Source organism: Tamandua tetradactyla, chromosome 2, assembly GCF_023851605.1.
Source record: "Tamandua tetradactyla isolate mTamTet1 chromosome 2, mTamTet1.pri, whole genome shotgun sequence".
Classification (NCBI taxonomy): domain Eukaryota; kingdom Metazoa; phylum Chordata; class Mammalia; order Pilosa; family Myrmecophagidae; genus Tamandua; species Tamandua tetradactyla.
Window position 1 is genome coordinate 19,184,024 of NC_135328.1, and position 23,982 is coordinate 19,208,005.

At 41.6% G+C, this 23,982-nt stretch overlaps 1 protein-coding gene across 1 annotated transcript in view; it reads right to left on the bottom strand.

Annotated features, from left to right (window-relative positions):
• The window catches only part of GRIN3A (glutamate ionotropic receptor NMDA type subunit 3A), a 165,745-nt gene that overhangs the window by 30,210 nt on the left and 111,553 nt on the right, over positions 1-23,982 (bottom strand). The window contains exons 5-6 of the mRNA XM_077140632.1: positions 20,719-20,834; positions 12,301-12,452 (exon numbers count right to left, since the gene is read on the bottom strand). Coding sequence (XP_076996747.1) covers positions 12,301-12,452; positions 20,719-20,834 — 268 coding nt within the window. The remainder of the gene's footprint in view (positions 1-12,300; positions 12,453-20,718; positions 20,835-23,982) is intronic.

Sequence of the window (23,982 nt, forward strand, 5' to 3'; positions counted from 1 at the left end):
AAGCCAACTTATTGTATGGTATTTGTTTTAGCAGCTGGGAAACTAAGAGTATAGCACAGATTTTTGGCTGCAGATAAGAGAATTCACCTTCAAGAAGTTTTTAGCAAAAGAGGCAGTTTGTTGGAAGAATCTCACATTATCGAAAGAATTGCTGAATGATCCAGTCTTAGGAAGGGTAAAGATCCAATTGAGATCCAGGAACACTAGGGACCAAGAACTCCGGACTGGCTACATAATTTGCAGGATCCAGGGCAAAATGAAAATCCTGAGCCCCTGTTTGAAAACTATTAAGAATTTCACAATGGCAACCACGGTGCGTTAAACCAAGCACAGGGCCTTGTACAATGCCCATGAAGCTGGCTCTGCAAGTCTTGGACCCACAGACCCAGCTCTCACTTCTGCTTTGCTTGGCTTCAATCTCCCCCTGGTTCACTCTCTCTTTACACAGCAGAAGACAGGACCACTGACAGATTCCAAGTCAACATCTTGGGGGGGGGGGGGTCTTTTCAGAAAAGACTGACTCTTCCTTGATCTAGTTAGATGCTCACAAATCCAAGAAATAAGCTCTGATTGGTCTTTCTTGGTTCAGGTTCCCACTGCTGACCCAATGGCCATGGCCTATAAAAAGGGGCAGCTTCGATTTGAAGCTCGTGGCTGAGCTGGGTGTTGGGGAGGATGTGGTAGGAAGAACACATCCCCAAAGAAGCACCTGCTCTTATAAAAAGGGGCAATTCTCAGCACATAGAACAATGGATGGACAGCAGACATGGCCAATAGAGCAAAATGCCTGGGAGAGTGCAAGCATTTAGTCTTATAAATTCCCCTCAATTTGGCCAACTGAGGAAATCACAGATATTGTTCCGGTGACAGGCCTTCTGCATTTCTACCAGGATTTTCTTCTTATTTACCAAATATTCTCTCATCTTTGTGTAACCAGAATCTGTATCTCACTTGTAGGCACTATACGTTTATAAACTCTGGGTTGCAATACATTAGTTGATTGTGAAATTTGTTCAGTGGATTGCAACCAATACTAGAAAATTAGAATAGGATAGACTAGAATAGAATGAAATTTCAGCAGTAAGGGAAAGTATTGTATTAGTCCATGAAATTTGTTCTTTTAGTTATATGGCTAAAAAATGATGTAAAACTACTAAAGTATATATAAGTGATAAAAGAGTACCAAATTGTTCTGGGTTTTCAGTGCTATGTGTTTCTTGCTATGGAATGACAAAGCTAGAACTACAGAACTCAAGCTAGAACTCAGTGTTTGTACATTGTGCATTATATCAGCTCATACCCTGAAAATAACTGAAAGGCAAATACTTTCATCCTAGTTATTATCTCTGAGATCAGTAAATGAGGGATAGAGTAGGTGGACATTGAAACAATAATCTATAGCAGTACTTTCTGCTAAAAACAGAATACTAGTCCTATATGTAATTTTCTAGTAGTCATTCAAAAAAAGCAAAAGAGAAACAGGTGAAATAAATTTTTATATTCAGTTTAACCCAATATACCCAAATGTTATTGTGTCAACATGTAATCAGTATTAAGATCTATTATGCAATATTTTTTTTGTACTAAGTGTGTATTTTATCCTTACAGCATATCTCAGTTAAGACTCAGCATTTCTAGTGCTCAATAGACATTGTGGCTAGTAGATGTCATAAAGAATAGCACAAATCCAGACCATTTAAGGGAAAAGGAATGGCTTGGAGACTAAAATATCTGATAATTGTGATATTACCCTGACTGACTGGATTAATTAGATCTGAAAGAAGCATCATAGGGTGGAAAGAATTTAGAATTGGACAACCCAGTGTCAAGTCTTAACTGGTTACTCAGCATCAGTAAAGACCTTGGACAAGTTGCTTAACAACAATTTTTTTTTTTTGCATGGGCAGGCTCTGGGACTTGAACCCAGGACTCTGGCATAGCAGGCAAGAAGTCTGCCACTGAGCTACTGTTGCACTGCCCTTAACAACAGTTTTTTCACCTGTAAAATGGGGGTAATAGTATATATTTTGTTCTGTTGTATGAGGACTAAAGCTGGTGTTAGCCAATGTAATAAATGATTGTCAGTATCATTATTATTTATGCTACCAGTGGAGATGAAGTCTTAAGGAAAGCATAGCTGGCAGCCCAGGACACTTAGGTGTATGCATGTCCATTTAGCAAACACCAATGGACCATTCTCCATATGCTACACCACACACTTCTCTAAGCACTTTAACAGCATTAACCTTGGCTTCCACAGTTCAGCACTCTTGGGAGTGACAACAGATTCTCCATCACAGACTTGAGGAATATGGTAACCCACCATTGTGGGCTGAGTTTTCTCCCTCCAAAAGATATGTCCAAGTCCGCACCCCCAGTCCCTCAGAATGTGACCTGATTTGGAAAGTGGATTTTTCCAGGTGTGAGTAGGTAAGATGAGGCCATCCTGGATGAGGATGGGCCCTAATCCTATATGAATGATGTCCCTGTAAGAAGAGCGGGAACTGGACACAGAGACACAGACACACAGAGATGAGGGCACCATGTGAAGACAGGCAGAGTCTGGAGTGATGCTGCAAGATGGTGGCAATCATTAGACCTGCCCAACTTGTTGCACGTGGTCACTGAGCTGGTGTGCATAGAGATGCTATCTAAGAGGAGAAAGCTTATAACACTTAACCAATTTAATGATCAAACAGACAAACCTGGGAATATGGTACCACCTCACTGAAATTATTAGCCACAATTGCTTTCCTCTCGTGTCACGGAGGATGTAGTGCTATGCTGGATCTGGAGTTTCAGTCAATGACGTTGAGTTCTTCATTGTTCTACATTTCGCAGACTCTGTAGTTCAGCATTATTGTGGGACTTGGTGCCATTGTTTTGATTTTCTCCAGCTATTCTTCTTAGTCATTTCCATGGAAAAATGCTATTTGTTACTGTTTCCATTGGCCTGTACTTTGGGTGGTTATCACGGGGTGGGAGGGGGGATCTGGGGTATTAGACATTTGCTGCAGTAAGTAAATTAGAAGTTCACACTGTCTTGGGAGAAATGAGGGGCCTGATGGCTCTTCTATTTTCAGTGAGTCTTCCCCCCCCACCCAAGAATTTCCAGGTAAAGAACTCTGAGGAGGTCCTGGGTCAAAAAACAGACATTTTATGATCAAAACCAACAGACACGGAAGTGGTGCAAAGCCAGAGTTTCACACAGAGCCTTCCTTTACCAAGCGTGTCAGGAGGACAGGTTCTGAGCAGTGTCACATGGAAGCTCTACGGGAGGCCCTGGACCTTTAGCTGGAGACTCTCCCCTTTCCGTGGTGTGCTGGCCACCATGATAGCCATCCACCTGTATTGAGGTTAGCTACGGCGTTGCTCATGAATCACCCAGGCCTGCGATTGCAACCTCTCCTGAGCATCACATTTCTCATCTCATGTGATGAGCAGGGATGTTGCAATGGTGTCACAGTGTTATTGCAGGCATCAGGGAGATAACAAGAACAAGCATCTAGAATGACACCAGCGGACAGGAAGTGCTCCAGGTGTCTTGGTACCCTTTCTCTTTCCTTTCCCCCTCCCTACTGCTTTATTCTCTCTCCCCAAAGCAGAAATTTGACTGGTTGTATGTGTTTTATCTTCTTTAGATGCGACAAACCTTGTTTCAAGTTGAAATCCATTTAACAAATCTGTATTGAGCACCGGTTGTGTGCCAGGCCTGGAGCTAGGTGACGGAGCTTCCTGAGGTGAAAGGGACATGGCGCTTCGAGAAAGCGACAGTTTAGGAAGCAGCATAGCTTTCAGAATGCAGCTCTATTTGATCAGTCTCTTACGTTTATCATGTTCATTCTAAACAATCAGGACTAATACACTTGGCTTCCTTTTGTAATCCTGGGATGGTATTTAAAATGAGCTTTGGAGTGGATGGTTTTAATTCATAGTTTTGTTATTTAGCAACTTGTGCAGAGATACTTATCTGAGTCTCTGTTTTCTCATCTGTAAAACAAGGATGGTTGTTATTTCATAGCATCGTTCCCAGGATTAAATGAGATGAACTTGACTTAATGCCAAGCATAGAATAGGCACAAAAATAGTTAACATTGTAATTATCGCCCACTTTAAGGTTGTCAGCAAAGTTCTAGTAGAATGTTCTCATATACAGATGTACACAACTCTTCATTTGTCTCTTCAACAAATATTTAATTGAACATCAACTGTGTGAGAAGGCTATGGTAGCGACCTAAGCAGATACTTTCCTTGCTGCCTCTGTCTTCATGGGGCATGCAGTCTTCATAAGGAAGATGAACATTAAACTGAATTATCTTCCCACAAATGTAAAGGGGCACTTGTGGTGAGTGGTACAGAGAAGTAACTGGTGCCAGGAGAGACTGCACAATAGGAATCTGACCTAGTTAAGCCAGTGAAGGATTAATGAGGAAAGTGGTTGTTGAGCTGACATCTGAAGAAGTTGGCTGGGAGCTCCCTGATGTGTTCCAGGCAGAAGGAACTCCATGTGCAAAAGCACTGGGGCAGGAGGAGAGTGTTCCAGGCAGCAGGAGTTCCAGAAGCAAAGGCACTGGGGCAGGAGGAGCATGCGGAGTAGGAAAAACAAAGAAGGCTGGTGTGACTGGTGAGGGTTGGGGGGTGGGGGGCACAAAGGACAGCATGTATTAGATGAAGTGGAGAGATGGTCTGACCTTGCCTCAGACTCCAAAGAAAGGGCCACTTTTATTCAATTGCTCCGCACAGTGCATGATTTATTCACTCATGTATTGGCATATAAAGCATTGAGACAGCCCCCACTCAGAGCTTACTGACTGTCACACAGATTGAGACATCAGAGTTATAATTAATGACAACACAAGGATGGAAAATGAAAGGTGTCTCGGACAGGCAAAGGCAAAGAGTATAAGAAGTCATGGAATTGAAAAATTACTTCTTGCTGGAAACAAATGAAGGAAGACTTTTTTTTCCCGCCATATAAGGGGGGAAAGTACCGTAATCATAGAAGAGGGGAAGGGAGTAGGTTTGGGCATCTGCAAGAGTCGATGTGGCTGAAACACCTGAGCATGGTATCAGAAATTGACCTGGAGGAGATGTGGAAAGAGATCAAGGAGGATTTTGAATGTTTGGCTAAGACATTTGTTTTCTATTTGGTAGGGAAAGCACTGGTTTTAATCAACAGATCGAAGTAATTAGGGTGATATTCTAGAATGACTCACCTGGCATGACATTCTAGAAACATTAACCTGGCATGGAGTGAACAGAGAAAGGGACTGGCAGCAGGAGAACAGTTAGGAAACAAAGACAACTATGCATTCTCGTCTGGAATGAGGGCCTGGGCTGGGTGAGAAGTGCTAGGAGTCAAAGGCTAGGCCAGGGAATGTTACTGGATAGAGGGATAGAGGGAGGAAGCAAAGGTGAGGCTACAAAAGTGATTGCACTGGCTTCTCTCGCGGGCCAGTCCTGTGCTTAGATGTTGCAAGAAGCCACCTAGAATGTGTAATGGGAGGTGCACTCCTGTAAAGATGGGGCTCCAGGGGTCCCCAAAATGCTGCTTATTCATCCCATAATTCCGGAAATATCCTCAACCATACATAGTCGGACGGGGGAGGAAATGTCTTCTGAAGTCTTGAAGACACTGGAGGAAATATCTAGGGGCCAATTCTCCAATTCTTAAACTCAGTGAATGCTGTTTACAAAGAACAAAAGGACGGCTTTTCTGAGATTGTGTGGCACCTCACATCATAGCCACTAGATGGCAGTCTTCACACACTGCCAGGCTTTCTCAGAGTTTTTCAAAGAGGAGACTTCAGTGCCTGGAGGCAGCGCCTCTGAGAGAGGAGTCCGGTTTCCTGTGATTCCCCCGCAGATTGCAAGGTATGGGGTTGGAAAAAAAAATGGAAGGAAGACTGTCTCTCACAATAGTCCTAATCAGTTTGAGCACAGTTCACACCCTTCAGTTGCATAGTAAATAGAATTTTCATAAATATTCATGAACTCAGTGAATTTAACCAGGGGAAAAGCAGCAACTACTAACAGCATGTGGCCCTGGGTGGAATTTATGCTCAGCATCACCGGCATACGAAAGAAGATACTTGGGCATTTGCATGGGTGAAGGAGGCACTTGCTGGAATTCGTTTTCCTTGTGCCAGAATTTACAGTGGCCAGAGGACCACAGAGAAGCATCCCTAGCTTCACAATGGTAACAGGACTGGAGAATTGTAGTCTCCAGACTGCCCACCCAGCGGCCTGACTGTGAAACCCCACTGACCACATTTGAGACAAAATAGTTTATTGTTTCTTTATAGATCTGTTTAAGTTCAGCCTAAACGATAAACCATCTTCAGGTTTGTTCACTCAAACCTAGAAGCCGAGCTGAAAGAAAGGTATAGAATGATACGATAAAGGCGCGTTGTAACACAGAAAATTCCAGAGCCACGAATTTCTCAAGTCCCCTAGTAAAATAAGTCTGCAGTCCTATAACAGATGTAAGCAATAAATAAAAGAAATATTTATGTTGGAATTTATAAGATGCTTGTTATAGCTTCTGCTTTTGTGGATAAGGGTCTAAGAGGGAGGGTGCTCCAATGGCAAATTGCTTGCATGTGCTTATTATTCACCAAATACTTTTTCATCTGTGCTCCCAGCTCTATACTTAGTGGGGGAGGAGGGAACATGGTTAACTCAAGTGTTCTCCTCAAAGCATCTCATTAAATATTTTCCACCTCTTTCAAGCAGGCACTATTGTTATCCCTAGTTTTGGGGTGAGGATCTGAAGCCTTAGAAGTTGCACGGCATGCATAGATATGCAGCGGTGGAGCTGAGAGTCAGCCCCCACTATGTCCATTTCCAGAGCTGAAATTCTTTGAGTTATTCTGGACTGCCTTCCCTATGGAGACAGAAAAGATGTCCCTGCCCTTGCAGAGTATAGAGAGCCTGCAAGACAGCATGCAGGGAAAGTTAAAGGCGTATAATTGACTTGGGGTCTGACTGTGGCTGCGGAACAAGTAGGCCCAAAGAGGGTGGCCACCTATCCCAAGGCAGGGCACCACTAAGCGGGCAGGGAGGCCCATCCACTGGGCATGACTGGGTACAGTGTCTTTGGCGGGCAGGGACAGACTGCATGGCTCTTAATCTCAAGCCTCTGGGCCTCTTCGTGCTGTGCTTAGAGGACCGTCTCCTATAGGGGTTACCTCCTCCAGGAAGTCTACTTGGATTCCTCCTTCCTCTTTTGTGAGTGAATCCTGGCCTTGTCTGTGTCATTGCTCGACTTTATATTTTCCTCTGTTGCTTCCCCTGTGGCAGTGTGGTGGAGGGGCTGGTTACGAGTCTCTCTTGCACCCTGAGCTCAGGGAGGGTGTCTTTGTATTTATCTCTGCAGGCTGCATCTGGCACTGTGCTCACTCACAGGAGTTCAGTACATGGTGGCTGATGCAAGGATGGATAGATGAATGAATGTGTTCAGGTGTCAGAGGAGAGGAAGGTGAGGCTTCGCTGAGAGTGGGCTCCCTGTCTTCCTGTACATTTCTACTCCACATCGTAAAAGGACAGGCATAAAACTTTGTGCTTCTTCATCGTTTCCAGAAAGAGCTACCTGGATAGGATCCATTTGACCTTATGACCGCTTTAAATATTAAACTTCATTACTTAGGCTATTCCAGGGGAAGCACTCAGCTGTCAAGGTGGCTCCCAGCATACACGGGGTTTCAATTTGAGGCAATCTGCAGTCATTAACTCTCCCTGCCTCGCCATAACTTCCATCAGGCAGCATTGCAGACAGTGACATTTTAAATTGAAAAGGGAAGGGGGAGGGTGGGCAGCGGGGCAGGAGGGTGTTGAGATGTGACCTAGCTGTCAAGAGCAGAAAGGAACGCATTAAAAATCACACTGCCTCCACCCCCCAAATCATTCCCTTCGGGTTTTTAGTATGAATTAAAGACAAATTGGGTGGAAAATGACTGGCATTGAAGCTTCTTGGTGTGACTTGGGTGATTTCCTTGGTTTTCGACATATAGTTGACTCATTTGTATAATCTGTTAAACAAATTAACAGATGGGACAGCTCCACTTTTTTTTTATTTTTTTTATTTTGGTGAACAAATGTAAGGAGGTTTAATATCAGGGCACATTTTGGTGGTCCTCGGGGATCAGGTCTGGGTTAGGGGTTGGAGATGGGACATAGTCCTTCTCTGCGTCCAGGGACCCATGTCTTTAGCTAGTTAGGTCAAAACTTCCTTGAACCAACTTGCTTTAGAACTACCATGCCTCTGTGCTGGTCACGTTACATGGCCCTTTCAAGGCAGGGAAACAAGCTTAGAGAAGTTAAGCCATTTGCTGAAGGTCCCTTGGGGGTGGGGGACAAATATGATAATTAGCATCCATTTGACATCTACTTTGTTTCCGGCATTAAATGAATATTAACCCTTGTCCTTGGGTTATAATCCTCACCATTTGCAGAGGAGAAAAATCAGAGAGGTGAAATCTTCTGTGTTCATGGCAACTTGGTACACTTTTTGATACGAATATTTCAATCTCATAGGTATTTTCACAATTCACACTTACACAGTGATTCTGAAAGCAAGCAAGCTGAATAGGTCATTCGGCTTTTAAAACGACCTATTAATGAGCTTAATAGAACTTTTCACTCCGTCTCTACCTTCTGGTCCCACCCTTTAGGGGATGCAGTTCAAGACCGGGCAGGCCAGTGGAGTGAAGGTTTGGAGTGATGGTCAGGGCTGGGGTGAGATCAGGAACAGTGGAAGAGTCAGGAATGGGGCAAAAGCATCCTGTTGTGCATTTTCCTGGAGACAGAGTTGGAAAACCTTGCAACAGCGCAGCAAGATATGCATTAGACTGAGGCTCAGGGAAGTTAAGTAATTTTCCCAAGGACATACAGCTGTTTCTCCCCAATAGTGGCAGAGCCAGGGTGGTCTGACTCCAAGGACAAGGGTTATTCTTCACGGACTTGATTGTGCTTCTCCTCCCCGTCACTGACCAGGGGATGGCATGGCCTTTCTACCTGCAGGGTGGACCTCCTGCTGGGGGTGCAGATGCTGCACAGGCCCTCCTAGGCTGCAGGTACTTTCCTCTAGCAGGTGCTCCTCATTCCCACTATATCTGCTATGAGGGGCTGTGCTGGGCATTTGCCCTTCCAGATTCACTCTCCACCTTTCTCCACCCTGCTTCGTGCTCAGAGAAGCTGACCTTTGTGGACCACACCGACAGGCTGTCTTCCCCTCAGGCAGTAGTAGAAGATGGGAGGGTGGGAGGAGAATGCTGCTGGGTATTCATTGCCTGGTTGCCATGAGTTCTCCGTGTCCTTCACCAAAGGCTACAGAAAGCCCTCTTCTATCACCGCCTGGGTTCTAGGAAGGACTTTTTTCATTTGTTCCTTTTAGCTTAGGTTTCTTCAGTTTACCTGCCTGGGGAAACTATCTCTACTGGTTTCCTTAAACCACACCATTGTAAATAGTTTCGTTAATGCTCACTGCAGACTATACGATCTGTTCCCTGCCAAGACCACTGTTCCTACTTGGTTATTTGCACTTGGATAAAAGGTGCATTATTTAACCCATTATTCAAAGAAGATTTGTAAAACCAGATATCATCCATCATAGATTTTAATAGTTCCTTGAAAAATTTGGGGGAGTTTGCTAAGCTGTGACCAGCCACCATCCTTTTCTTGGTTTGCGAAAATCAGATTTCACAAAACTCTTGCCCTAGAATCCTTAAATTCATTCAGAAACTTGAAAAACTTACATTTTTTTTTTCTGAGTCAAAGGGAAATGAAGGAAATTTAGACTCTGCCATATGCTTTCTCCAGTGGAATTGATCGACAACAAGTTCACTGTGGTCAGAGGCACAGCAGTGCCAGGACAATTGCGGGGAAACATCTGAGGTCAATTTAAAATTCCTCTCTGAAAATTGCCAGGGTCTGGTCTGCAGAGTTGGACCTGTAATTTTCTGGGTGACTCTGGGCAGCAGGTAAGACCCTGGAATAAAAAATGATGAGTATGTCCTCTAGAGAACCTGCAGCAAGACAGCTCTGGGGTTGCCAAGAGATGGGAGGTGAGGCCATCCGAGTTCTCAAGGGGAGCGGGTGGAGGGGGGCAAGTGTTCATGCCAGAAATGGGTGGGGAAAAAAGCATGCTTCATATTTTGTTAGTCGGTGACCATATAATTTATTATCCAAATTAGCATTTTTTTTCAAAGTGAAGGAGGGTGCTTTAAATAATTACCCTGATGCAAAAGACAGATTGGGACTGTCTTGGGGTGGAAGGTCAGAAAGGAGCAGAGGAATGTCTTCTTTCTGGGCGAGGTTGTTGGGAGCGGTGCCCTCTGGAGCATATGTTTCTGCTGCATGCACCCCTCCTGCCCACACCCCTCCCCCACTGGTGTAGGGACAGGGACCGGCCCATTGAACTACAATTTTATTTACTCCTCACAAGAGCTGTGGAAGAGGTGAGAAGGCTGTGCGAGTTTGAAATTGTTCATAACCCAGAAAAGCCATGTCCTTTAATCCCGATTCAATATTGTTTAGGGTAGAACCTTTGATTAGATTGTTTCCATGGAAATAGAATGCACACAGTTGTAGCCTTTTGATTAGATGGAGCCATGACTCTGCATGTCATGGTTAGTTTACTGGAGTCCTTTAAGAGGGGAAACATTTTGGAGAGAGTTAAGAGCTGACAGAGAGAGCAGTCACCCAGACATGGATGTTTGGAGATGCAGAGCCCAGCATGTGTCACCACATGCCTTCCCATGAGATGTTAAGCAAGCAAGAACTCAGAGTTGTGTCCTGGAGGAGGTAAGTGAAGGCCCACAGATGCTTAGAGAGGACACCAGTGGCATCAGAAGCTGGAAGCAACAGAACCAGGAACAAGGACCAGCAGATGCCAGCCATGTACTTTCCCATATGACAGACATCGGCCTTCCTTTAGTCAAGGTATCTTTCTCTGGATGCCTTAGTTGGGACATTTTTATGGCCTTAGAATTGTAAACTTGCAACTGAATAAATGCCCTTTCTAAAAGCTGATCCATTTTTGGTATATTGCATTCTGGGAGCATTAATAAACCAAAACAGAGACTGAGGCTGAGCTGGGTTAAGTGACCTGTGCAACGTAAGCTGGTGGCAGAGACTGGCTTCCAACATGGCTCATGCAACAGCAAGCCCAGTCCTCCTTTCTGTACACTAATTGATATGGATTGAATCATGTTCTCCCACAAGCCATGTTCAAGTCCTAAGCCCCTGCCTGGTTCTGTGATTGTGAACTTATTTGTAAATTGGCTCTTTGAAGATGTTCTTAGTTATGGTGAGGCCAAACTGAATCAAGGGGGGCCTTCATCCAATATAACTGGGGTCCTTATTAGAAGAGGAAATTGGAGCCAGTAGTAGGAGACGGAAGGGGACAGATGGCCATGTGACGGAGGCTGGCAGGCTGCCCTGGAATGCTACAGACTTCAGAGGAAGCCTGATCCTGCTGACACCATGGATTTGGATTTCTAGCCTCCAAAACTGTGAGTTAATAATGTCCTCTTGTTTAAGCCAACCAGTCTGTGGTATTTGTTATAGCAGTGACCTGCGCAAACGAAGATTCTAGCACAGCCCGGAAATACATGATATTTGAAGCAAAAGGAGTGGCAAGATAGGCAATAACAGGCATGCTTCCTTCTGACTTTTTCTGGGAGAAAGCAAAAGCAAAAAAAAAAAAAAAAAGGTGGATACAGTGTCCTGGACAAAGGGAAATCTTTCAGGAAGAGGGACTTCACAGAGGAGCCCAATGAGCAGAGGGTTAGTTTCATTTACTCACTTTCTACCTTTAGGTCATGAGGATGCTGTCCCGAAATACTATATCATAGGTTGTTCAAGACAAATCCACCAGTCCCTGTACAGGGATATGCATCCTGTTTATACGCACACGGTGAGATTCATTATAAAAGTTTGTAATTGCCTCAACCAAGACATACAGCAGTGCAGACCTCAACCCTGGGAAAAACTGGCTCCAAGTGTGTTCATAACACTCCCGGGGCTTGGGGTGACTGTCCTATCTGTATACACAGATATACAGAGTTGTTACCAGAACCCTCCTTCACTTATGTCACATTTAAATCTAAGTCAAACATTTGTCATTGCAAACTGTTAAATCCTAACTTCAAAGAAAGGAGCAACCCAGTTACCATGGAGAGACCCGGCAGACGCCATAGCCTAGATGGTTGACCGCAAGGCACAGGTAACAGCATTTCTCCATATACTCTCAAAGTAAAGCCACCCGAAGCATCAACATTCCCAGCAATCTTTCCTTACCTCAGTGACAGCGAAACTTCTCTTGCCACAGGGAACTACCTTGTACCACTTGTCATGGAGTACATCCATAAACCCATGGGATTTGTATTGACTGATTAGCTCCGATATATTGGAGGTCAGTGGAGAGTTGGGTGGGAGACCAATGCCGTATCCTAGGGGAAAATACAATCTCAGATGAGCATCTCACATTGTTCTCGAGAGGTTATCACCACACTGGGATGATATTGCCATTAGACCTGATTAAAAGGATGTGAATTTTCATCACCTCCCCTTCAAAGGACCCAAAGATGGTTTTAGATATGATTACCCTTAGATCTGCTGCATCTTTAAGCAGATGAAATGAGTCTGAAAAGGGGAGAATGAATGGGCTGTGCACAGTGTACCAGTGGAACATTTTATTCCAAGGTTTTCTTTCCTTCCCTTCAAGATATTCCTTAGAAGCCATAGTTGAGGCATTTATTAGAGCTGGGATTCCTGTCTACCTCTCCTCCAACTCTTACTCTGGATCCTAAGTACACAAAATTGTGTCAAGCGTATCTGGTTTATTACGTATTCTCCTCATCAGTCATGCAAGGCCCTCTTTTACTTATGTTTTTATTTCTTTTTAAATAATATAAGACCATATGAACATACCACAAAGCATGATAATGAAAACATCAACAAGAGCTTATATTAACTATGATTGTCCAGAAAAATGTCTGATAATACTAAGTTTTGAAGATGATGTGGGCCAATAAGATTGTTTGTACATTATTTGTGGGAATATACACTGAAACAACCGCCTTGGGAAAATATTTGCTGTTATCTTGTAAAGTTGTACATTTAAATACTCAAGTTAAACCAGTAATTCTTACTCCTAAGTATACTCCCAAAGAACAATTCCACAGGCACACTGAAAAGTATGTGCAAGAATGTTTTTAGAAGCACTGTTCATAATAGCAAAAAATGAAAGCAACCCAAATGTCAACTGATAAGAAAATGGCTAAACAAATGGTGGGATAGTCATACAATTGGAAGATTGTATAATGTAAAATAAATGAACTAGATCTACATGCAATAATATGGATGACCTTTTGCAATATAATGTTGTGTGTAAAAAAGGCAGTCCCAGAAGCTTATTTGCTTCATGAATCCATTTTGTAAATGAAAAAGCATTCAAAATAAACAATATGGTTTTAGGAACACATATGTAAGTGATAAAACCGCATTTAGTAAAAAACAAGGAATAAACCAAAGATTGAAGACCGCAAGTACTCAGCTCAGGGAGGCAGTGAAGAGATGTGGGAACAGCATAAATACGTACGTAATTTGTTTTATTAATTGACTTGGACTTTGTATTCTCTTTCTGACTCCAGGATGGCTTTGCTCATTTTCCCAACTGTTACTGCACTATTAATCTCTTTGATGAGCCATATGAAAGAGGCTAACTACATTTTGTTTTTAGTCATTGGATATTTTGCTAAAGAAAGGAAAAATTTCCCTGAAGATGTTGAGGAAGATAAATTAAAATAATGGCTGATTCCCTCTTCACAGATAAAAACTAAAAGGCTGCTATTTTAGTTTGCTAGGCTGCTGAAAGCAGATACCATAAAATGGGTTGGCTTTTAACAGTGGGAATTTAACAGCTTACAAGCTTAAAGTCTCAAGGCTGAGGAAAATGTCCAAATCAAGGCACCATCAGGAATGCTTTCTCCCTGGAGACTGGCTGCTGGTGATCCTTGACTCCTCTGCAATCTAACAAGGCACATGATGGCGTCTGCTGGTCTCTCCCTTCTCTTCTGGGTTTCATTGTTTTCAGCTCTTCCTTTCATGGTGTCCTCTCTTTCTCTCTCCATATTCATCCCGTTTATGGAGGACTCCAGTAAGACAATTAAGACCACCCTGGGTCACACCTTAACTGAAGTAACCTCATCAAAAGGCCCTCTTACAATAGGTTTATACCCACAGGACTGAATTCACTTTAAGAACATGATTTTCTGGGCACAGTTCTAAAACCACCACAGCTGCCAAGGATCCAAAGATATATAATGGAAACAACCATCTTCTATAATTTTTCTAACTTACAATTCATCGTCAAGGGCACTGGTTTTTGTTCCTTTTTATGCAGATACACAACTCCTTTTTTTAAAAAATATGAGGCTGAGATGTTTTTATAACCAATGAAAAGAAAGAAATAAATAATGCTAAAAAATTGTTTTTTCAAGGGCTACATATTTTTCCCCAAAACTTTGTTTTTTCCTTCATAATAGTCAGTCAAGGAGATATGTCAGTGTCAAAAGCATGATTAGTACTTTCCATTCAGACAGCTATTTTGAGTGCCTGTTTTGTGCTTACTAGTTTTAGTTTAAAAGGCAAGACAAAGACAACAAAAGACTAGGTGGACACAGCTTGTTCTTCTGCTGATGTTATCATTAAATAGCATATTTATAGTGGGTAACTATAAGAAAGTAGCCAGATTTCTTTAGGAAGTTAGTATTATATTGAGTAATACTGAATGTTCAGCTTCACAAACATTTATTTGGTACTTATTTATGTGTCAGGCACATGTACACATGTACACTCACTCTTGGATCTACTTATACATTTGATCACTTGATAAATATTTACTGAGTGAAGCGTCTTCCTGATAAGTGGTAGGGATTTCACAGTAAGCGAGGCACACGTGGTCCCTCTGCATTGGTGCATACACTGTGTGCATCTGTATTAGGTAGAAGGATATTAAACAATGATTTAGTTCACCAGAGTGGGAATTTCATGAGGGAGAAGAACCGGGCGACTTGAGAGCATACAAGTAGGGGGATATGGAACCACCTGGTAGGAGTGGATGGATTGTTAGGATAATTAGGCCAGATTTGCTGAAAACTAACATGTTTTTCTCCCCCAAGGCAATAGTTTTCAACAACAACAACATTAATTTTTAATATTTGTTGCGTACAACAAATATTACACTATTTGTTACACAACAAATATTACACAACAAATATTACAACAAATATTACTTAGTGTACTTAGTAGTACTTAGTAGTACTTAGTAGTACTTAGTAGTACACTAAGTACTGCCCTATGATAAATTTTTTACACAATTGTCCCATTTTGTCGACTGTGCCCTAGACCAAGATCGTACGCTGAGTTCATGGCACACAGCTTAGTAATATCACTCTGGGTTTCTAATAATAAGAACTGTGAGATATGGAGCCCTACTGTGCACCCCAAACTCTTCCACGTGTGTCTAATCTCCACGTGAACCATGCAGAGCAAGGTATTCCTTAGAGACTTAAAGACTAAGTAACAGTGCAAGCTCACTCGACTGCTAGTTGGCACAGCCAATGTTTGAAAGTAGGTCTGTGTGTTTCTAAAGCTACTGCTCCTTCCATTGATTCCAACATGACCAGGTCAAGGGAAAACTTGTCCTATGGTCCCTCTTCCCCTACAGCCTCTATCATTATAGCCATATTGATGTGATCTTCCCAAACCAGGTCATTCAGTAAAAAAACACCATTGCCTAAATTGATGGTTTGTTTTCATCAGATACAAATGTACACTATTCATTGGCAGATTTTGTTTTAAGCTTCTCAGTGAGTTGTGCGTATACAGTGTAAGTACATGCCCTAAGTGATACATGATTATATATGTGAGGATCTGGTTGGGCAAGGATCCTCCCTGCCTATATTGTTTCTCCTAAAAATCCTCTTAAAGCCAATAATCCTGGTTCTGATTAGTGTAATAATGGCAAAGTTGTTTTCATTGTTCATTTGATAAGCATTCATTGCACACATTCATCTGTTCATTAATTCTGCAAACACATGCTGAATAGTTATTTTGTGCATGACATTCTGCCAAGTGCTAAGAGTGTACCAAGTTGAATTAGATACACAGTCTATCCATAGAAACTTATTGTGTCCGAGGGGAAGATGAGGAATTCATAAATGATACAACATAGTAGAAAGCTAAATGACCTTCTATGAAAAACAAAAAGGTGGTAAGGCATAAATTCAATAGAAAGAAAATACATTGATTAGAATTCAATGAGGAGGACGGATATAACTCTGAGGATATGGAGAGGAATGGGGCATTGTGACCATGAAAAGATGAGAGACAGTATCTTAGATCAATACTAGATAGAGGTATTTTTGGTGGATGAGACAAAAATACATAAGAAAGTTAAAAAGTTGAAATTAATGCTCATGATAAATCTTATACATATTCTCAGACTAAAAGTTTGGCACTACAACAAAAGTATTAAAATTGTCATGGGGAAGAAGCTCCATTTAAGTTAAAAAAATCTTACACAGGAAATAATAAATATTAAATCACTCTACTCCATCATGTCTAAGTTAAATTGCCACTTACAGCTAAAAATAGCCTAATGTCCTTTTTAATTAACTATTTTATAGAATGTTATCTACTGAATGCTGGGAATTTAATGATTATTTGGCATGTTCTTTTATTATTATTTTCTCATCAAAACAAATTATGCATTTGGAACCAGGAGAGAAATAGGAAAAAAAGTTACATGGAAATGAAAAGGGGTATGTGTTAAAAGACATATAAATTCATTTTGTTTAGAAACATAAAAAAAGTAAAACCTTTAAGTCTCCATTCCCATCCTCTTTATCAGTTGCTTTTAAAATTTGGTTGCATTCGTTGGTCAAAGAATCCTTATATTTAACTTGCTGACTCAACTTAGCAGCCTGAGTTGTTTTCATTATCATTAGAAATGTGGCTTTGCAATAAAGACGAGGTTGGCTATTTTGTGGTTGATGGATGAAGCAAAATGGAATCCTTCAACCCTAAAGATGAAGGCATCAGAGTCCCTGGAAACTGGATACAGCTTAATAGCCCAAGAGAACAATTTTCAGAATAGAATCCTGATTTTTTCCCCCAGGGATAAATCAGCTTTACTCAGCTGAGGATGGTGGAAATAGACTTTGGCTACCAAATGTATTATTTGAAATACTCAGACTAAAAGAATCTTCTTGAAATGTCATTGGAAAATAGATATTTTGAAAATAAAGCCTCAGATAGGGTTAAAAAGGCTCCAGGAAGAAAGATCCATTCATTTTTGCAGACTTCCTCGGAACACCATATCTGGCAACTCTGGGGCAATGGTTCAGAATGTGTTATGACAGTCCAACTACAAAGGGGATTTTAAAAATGGATTTCCCCTACTGTGTGCCCCTTCAAAGTGGGGAGCGAAGTATATGAGGGAAGCTGAGGTGCATGGAAAAGCTTCCTTGGGAGAATTTTACAGTTAATTGGTCTCAATGTATTAATTCAATATACTGAAAAACAGTAATTTATTTAGGATTTAGGATATGCCAGGCATGCTTCTTCATGCTTTACATGTATTATTTTGCTTCATCCTCACAAAAACCCTATCACAGATGCACTATTAATATCCCCAATATGCAGATGGGGAATCTGAAGACTAAATTAAGTACCTCATCCAATTTTGCATAGTTAGTGACAACAACTCTATTCTAACGCCAGGTACCCTGTCTCCAAAGCCAGTGCTCCAGGCACTGAATTAAATAATTATTGGAGGGAAGTGAAAGAATAAACTCGGGAACAGGCAAAGTCTTTGGCAGAAAGTTCACAAATCTTTATTGTGGGATCCCATCGTTCTTTTTCCTCATTTGCCCTCTGTTGTGAGCTAGTGCCCATACATATATTTGGGACATGTATTCATTTATCTCAACACCTCTCTTTTCTCTACTGACAACATGATATGTCTTTGTGCCCCTAGTGTATAGTACTTAATGTGACCGAAACTTTCTACATGCTCTTGAATTCATGATAGCTTTTCTTTGCTCTGCAGTATACTGTTTAGTGGCAGTGGGTACCCTTGAAAGGGTTTCAAAGTCAAAATGAAGCCGCTGTCTCTCATTTTGGCTTACTTTGACCTTTTAGCTTAATTAAATAGAGAATGATGAAGTTGGGGGTATCCAGTTGTCACACTGAATTGGCATAATATCAATACTATATAGAGTGAAGGTATATTCAATAAGAAGGAATCAATGGACTCTATCTTCCTTCTAATGCCTGAAGCTATTTAAGCACTTAGGAAGGTATTACAGACAATTAAGATGATTCTTGGCTAGCTACATTTTGAATTAAGTACTTATTTCAACTCTAATATCTGAGTTATCTAATGGGTAATGCCACTTAGTACATAACTGATAAATGGCTAGCATTGTACCAGACCTTGAGAAAGGCTACTGAAGGAAACATTACCCTAAGTTAAATGGGTAAGTATTGTTCATAAACTGCTTTGGTGGTTTATTATACTTATATAGTTTTACTTATTATTAATAAAGTCCATGTTTTCATACATTCAAGAAACAGCAATGTTGAAGGAGAGCATATCATATTTTTAAAAATTTCATAGTGAGAAACACTTTACTATTGATATTTCTTTTTAGTCTCCAGTGTCTTACAGTGGCTAGAAGGAAATACCTGAAATTGTGGCATTGTAAGCCATACCATACTTTGAAATTTGTTCTAAAACTGCTTGTTAAAATGTACTTTGAAATTAACTACTTTTTTGTATGTATATGTTATATTTCACACAAAAAAAAAACATTTAAGAAGAAGCAGTAATCAAGACTTTTACTAGTATCTGTATAACATTGTTTGTAACTTATTTTGACAGGTTCAGTTTTGGGGTTGTGAGCTGATTGGCAGGGGTAGTACTGAATCGAATTTTGTGATTTGCACCCCATTCATTTTGAGAATAAACCAACAATGATAACATGCTCCCTCTCTTCAGGTCTCCTGTCTCTGCTGTCTCGCAGAGAGAGTGCTTCCATGCGCCATTTTGTGTTTATCCCCTTTGAAATCTATGTGGTTTCTAGAGGTGATGGGAATTGTAAGGCACCAAGCCTTCTGAGCACAGATGGAAATGTAAACAGGAAACCAGTGGGGAGTTAATTGTGTGGCATCTGGTACTGGGTCTAGCAGAGGCAAACATACTCTCTCACCACTGCCTTTTGTTAAGATAAGGTTGCCTCCTGAAGACAAAGGTAAAATGGAGCCCCTCATTCTTATGCCTGCTACACATGATTCATTATTAGTAGCTGCTAATGGCTAAGAGATCCCAATAACCTAGTGTATCTAGGACAAATAAAATGTAATACTTTTCCATTAAAATGGGCTAAGAAATGAATGTTCTTTGGATTTTCTAGCTTTTACTTCTTCTTTTCTTTGTGTGTCTTTGCCCGTCTCAGACTACAGTCTTAATTAAAATACCACCACCATTGAATCTCTCTTCCTGAATTCCATCTCTGGTTCAGGTGAGGGTCACATCACCAGGAGAAGAGAATGATTTATCCCAGAAGCGACCAAGAAACAGCTTTAGCTCCTACATTCTCATTCATCACAAAAACAAACTCTGAATTAAAATAGCCTGATGATGTGTTTAAGGGAGGCTCAGACCAACTGAGGTTGGGAAATGGGGAAATTAGGATCAGAATTGTCTAGTTAACTACAGAAAATTGCAGGTTTCAGGAAACAGGACTTGGACATCCCCATGGGACTGTTTCAAGACAAAATGTTTTCTGATAAGTGAGTGTGGTGATCTTGAGAGTCAGCGTGTACTGTCAGGGAAGGTAAGCTGGAAGTTGGGAGATGTGAAATTTACTGGTCCAAACTATCATCGCCATATATCAACTACTGGGCAGAATGAAAGGAGCTACTGACAAAGCAATCCTTCTTCGGTCTTGGAATTTGATTGATTGGTTGATCAAACTGGAAGCAAAATTTGCTGCTAGTAGGGAGGAAGGCAAACCCGAGGTCCCAAAGAAGCTTTTTTGTTTTTTTTAGGACCATAAGGGGTTCTAAATTGTATAGAGAGACCTTTTTTCCTATTTTATAAATAGTGGGAAAACACTGAATTAAGAACCATGACATTTGGGTTCTAATCCCAACATTATGATCTAATTGCATGATTATGAAAAAGTGATGCAGCATCCATGGGTTTTCTTTTGTATAAAATGAGGGCATTGGATTAGATGAACATCGGGGTTCTTTAAGTCGTAACTTATAATGATCCTACTTTCTGCATCAGATCCATGACAAGATTTGGCTGTTAGAAAATAAAGATTAAATTAAAATCAGAATCCCCATTTATTACATTGTGCCACCACTTTCAGATATTTGAAGCAGCAGCCTCTGGGTGACAACAACGTCCTCTTCTCACAATTGTATAAACAACGGTTTGTTGAGTAGGTGAAAAATAAATTCCCAACTTCAGCAGGAAGCTACAGGCTTAATAGCTACAGGCTTAAGAGGTGAAAATGGGAACAAAGGAAGATGAATAGCTCTTTGCCTCTGACCCTGGTGGCTGTGACTTTGCTAGGTTGGCAAACTGAGCACAACCACATCCTGTGTAAACGTGAATCAAGACTGACTGACTAATACCTTCTATCGCAAATGGCTTCCCCACAGTGAGAAGTGTGCAGTCGGCATCTATTGACACTTCATAATCCAGAAGAGCTTTGTCCATGATGAAGGCGTCTAGCTTCTCTGGATCATTCCTATATTTAAGATCAAGAAAAGAAAAAAAAAAGATTCATTAGTAGGAAGAAAGCCTTAGGGTGGGCAGGTGGCTTTTATTTAGGGGACAGGACCCTGGAAACTAAGGGTAGCTCAGGCTAGCAGCTGCCAACTCAGGCTTCTTGGCATCTCCTTGGCTTACAGAGTACCGAGCAGAGGAAAGAGATGCTCTTCTACGTGAGCATGACATCTTTCCCATAGATTTATCTACCAGTCCCTTCCATTACTTCTAAATCCCACAACAAAGCTGAAGTGACTCTGAAATGAATGGGGAGATGCATACTGAAAGTTGATTCCTCTTACTCGTACTGAGTGATTACTTTGGCTAGGGATTCTATTTTTTGTTCAAAATACACTCAAGGCTCGTAATGAACATGAGGTGGTGATCTTAGCCTCTTTTGACAGATAATGAAATGGAGGCTCAGAGCGTTCAGGTAATCTGATCTGGGGTTCATAGCTCGTAAGTTCTGGAGCCCAGGTGAACTAATCAACAGTTTGTGGACATTCTTATTTATTTCTGTCATGAGCACTACTGTACTTTTCAGAGGTTAGGCATTGTTTCATATTTAGTAGTAGATAATGAGGAAATATGAGTAAGAGAACCAGAACTCCTTGCATTCAATACGGGAAGGAGAAGCTTGTTTAATAGATTTTAGTGACCTGATTCATTAATGTATCTCCAGAGAATAATGTTTCATTCCCATCCTGGTCAGCAGTTCAGGTGAGACTCATTTAATGTAGGTGACCCTGGACTGCGTCAGTAATGGGCAGTGGACGAGGCTCAAGCTGTAACAGATGAGATAGGAGCAGGGATAGTCCCCAGGAAGGCTAAGTCTCAGCAGAGACTGGGATCCCCCTTTCAAAGAAGAAAAGGAGGGGTAGTTTAAAAGGATATAACAAAGATTTATGCATATGCAAAGATTTATGCAAAGATTTCTGTTTGAGCTAACCTCAGATCCTTTTTGCAAAGGGACATACATCCATGAAAGGCTTTCTTGCCCTGTTTCAGGGTTGCCCAGACAGCTTTGCAAAGAGAATCCCCCTTCCATCGGGGCTCAGTCATTCCTTCTGTAGAGTCAAGAATGGATCTTTCACCATAGAGGAAAGGCCTCTGAACTCAGAGAACCAAAATGGGGCCCATCAAAGTTTAAAAAGAGGAAATACATCCCAGGCCTGTAAGAGTCATCAAGGGCAGGCAGCATGCCTTCATGTAGATGGCTTTATCTGGGCTGGGCATGGCACATAGTAAGAATCAGCTTCCTTTGTGCTGCCAATGACCAGGACTTCCTTTTCCCACTCTCACAGGAAGAGCAATAGCCTATTCAAAATTCATCATCTTTCCTAGGGGTACTAGATTTAAGTTAGGATGAGGCCTATGTTTAACTTAAAACCCAAATGAAAACGACTCCAGGATCCACAGCAGTGGGAAGCTTCAGAAAGGTTTGGGGGTGGTACTCGTCTCTCAGGAGCTGAGGGCAAGCAATCATAATGGAATGCTAGCGATAATATAAAAACTGAGCTGAAGGATGTTTCTTCAGTCAAAGTGCTCCTGAAGGATGCGCTTTGGGGGTCACAGAGAAACCATGGATCATCTGCCAATACTCCACAAATATATCTGGTAGCAATATGCCAACAGGAAAAATGGGTTGAATTCAGTTTTGGTCATTATGAGGTCCAATATCCCTGGTATCCCTTAATAACTACTCCTTGTTCTGCTATGACAGGGCTCTATTGCATAGGAAGGTCAGCTCACAGGCTCCCGTGGGGCTGGGTCAATGGTGAGGATAGCTTCTAGATGGCTTCTATACACTTATAGTTGGAAGGGCCTTCAGTTGTTTCTCCTACTACAGAATCATGCACTGTCTCTTTGAGTATTCATTTAAAATACATATACCACAAAAATAGTCATATCTTAACCTACTAGAAGAAACGAACATTTTAGGAAGGACTTATCAATTGGACAGCCATCACCCCAGGAAGCAGGACTAGGTCTATGGGAGTTTAAATGGGAAAGGGGAGAGGCAAGTTTAACAGAGCAACCTGTTTTGAGTGAGAGCTCCCAGATTTGTGTCCTGTAAGTCAGGGCTCTGCAAGAGGATGTGTGAATACTTGGAGGGTGGCTAAGCATAGAGGGAGGGATGAGGCCAAAGAAGAGAGAGAAGGCCCAGAGAGAAGTGAGAACCTTGACAATAAGCTCTGTCTGTGTTCCAGTTTCATCTCCATCAGCATGGGAACTTGTTAAAATGCAGATTCTAATGCAGTAGGTCCGCAGTAGGTCCACAGTAGGTCCACAGTGGGACCTGAGATTCTGGATTTCTAACAAACTCCCAGGTGTGATCAAACTGTTGGAATATGGGCTACTCTTCGAACAGCAGATATCTAGATTAGCCTGGAGAAGTGTTTGGATCCTAGAGATTGGTTCCAGCCCTCACTCTGTCATCTGATAGCTGTAAAGACAAGTCACTTCTTTTGGACTTCAGCTTCTTCATCTGCACCTGCCTTACCAATGATTGTTTCTCTCCTGGTTAGAGTGGGGACAACTCTTGGCCTGGGGGCCTTCTCAGGTGAAGCCTCCAGAATAATTGTGGCCTGAGTGGAGTGGGACTGGGGACTGCAGTGGTGGCTTGTCGTATCCCTTCCTACTGCCAGCAGGGCTCAGCTTGCTAGGCATTGTCATCTAGAGGGAGACCTTGCTATCTCTTTGACATCTTATTCTCTCTTTCAGTCATGAATCTGCCTGGGGAAGACAATACAAAAGAGGAGCTGGGAGGCAAAGTGCCATAGAGGGATTCAAATGTTTTTTATGTTCTTGCAAAATTAAAAATGCCATTTAATAGCACTTAAACACCATATATAATGTTGCAAATATGGGCATGCAAGACTTTCTCTAGAGGCTCTAGTTAAAAGTTCATAAAATTGTTTAAGGGCCCTATTATTGGAGTGCTTGAGAAACACAAGTCGCTTATTTCCCATGAAATTATTTCTTTATCTTCCTCTTTTCTCAGAAATAATTTGAGTGGGAAGATCCTGCTGTCCATTGGGAAAATTGCTGTGGCTGACCACAGAGAAACCAGTTTCCTGATGCTGCATAATTCAAGGGATTGAAGGTTTGGATGTCTGTTGTTGTCA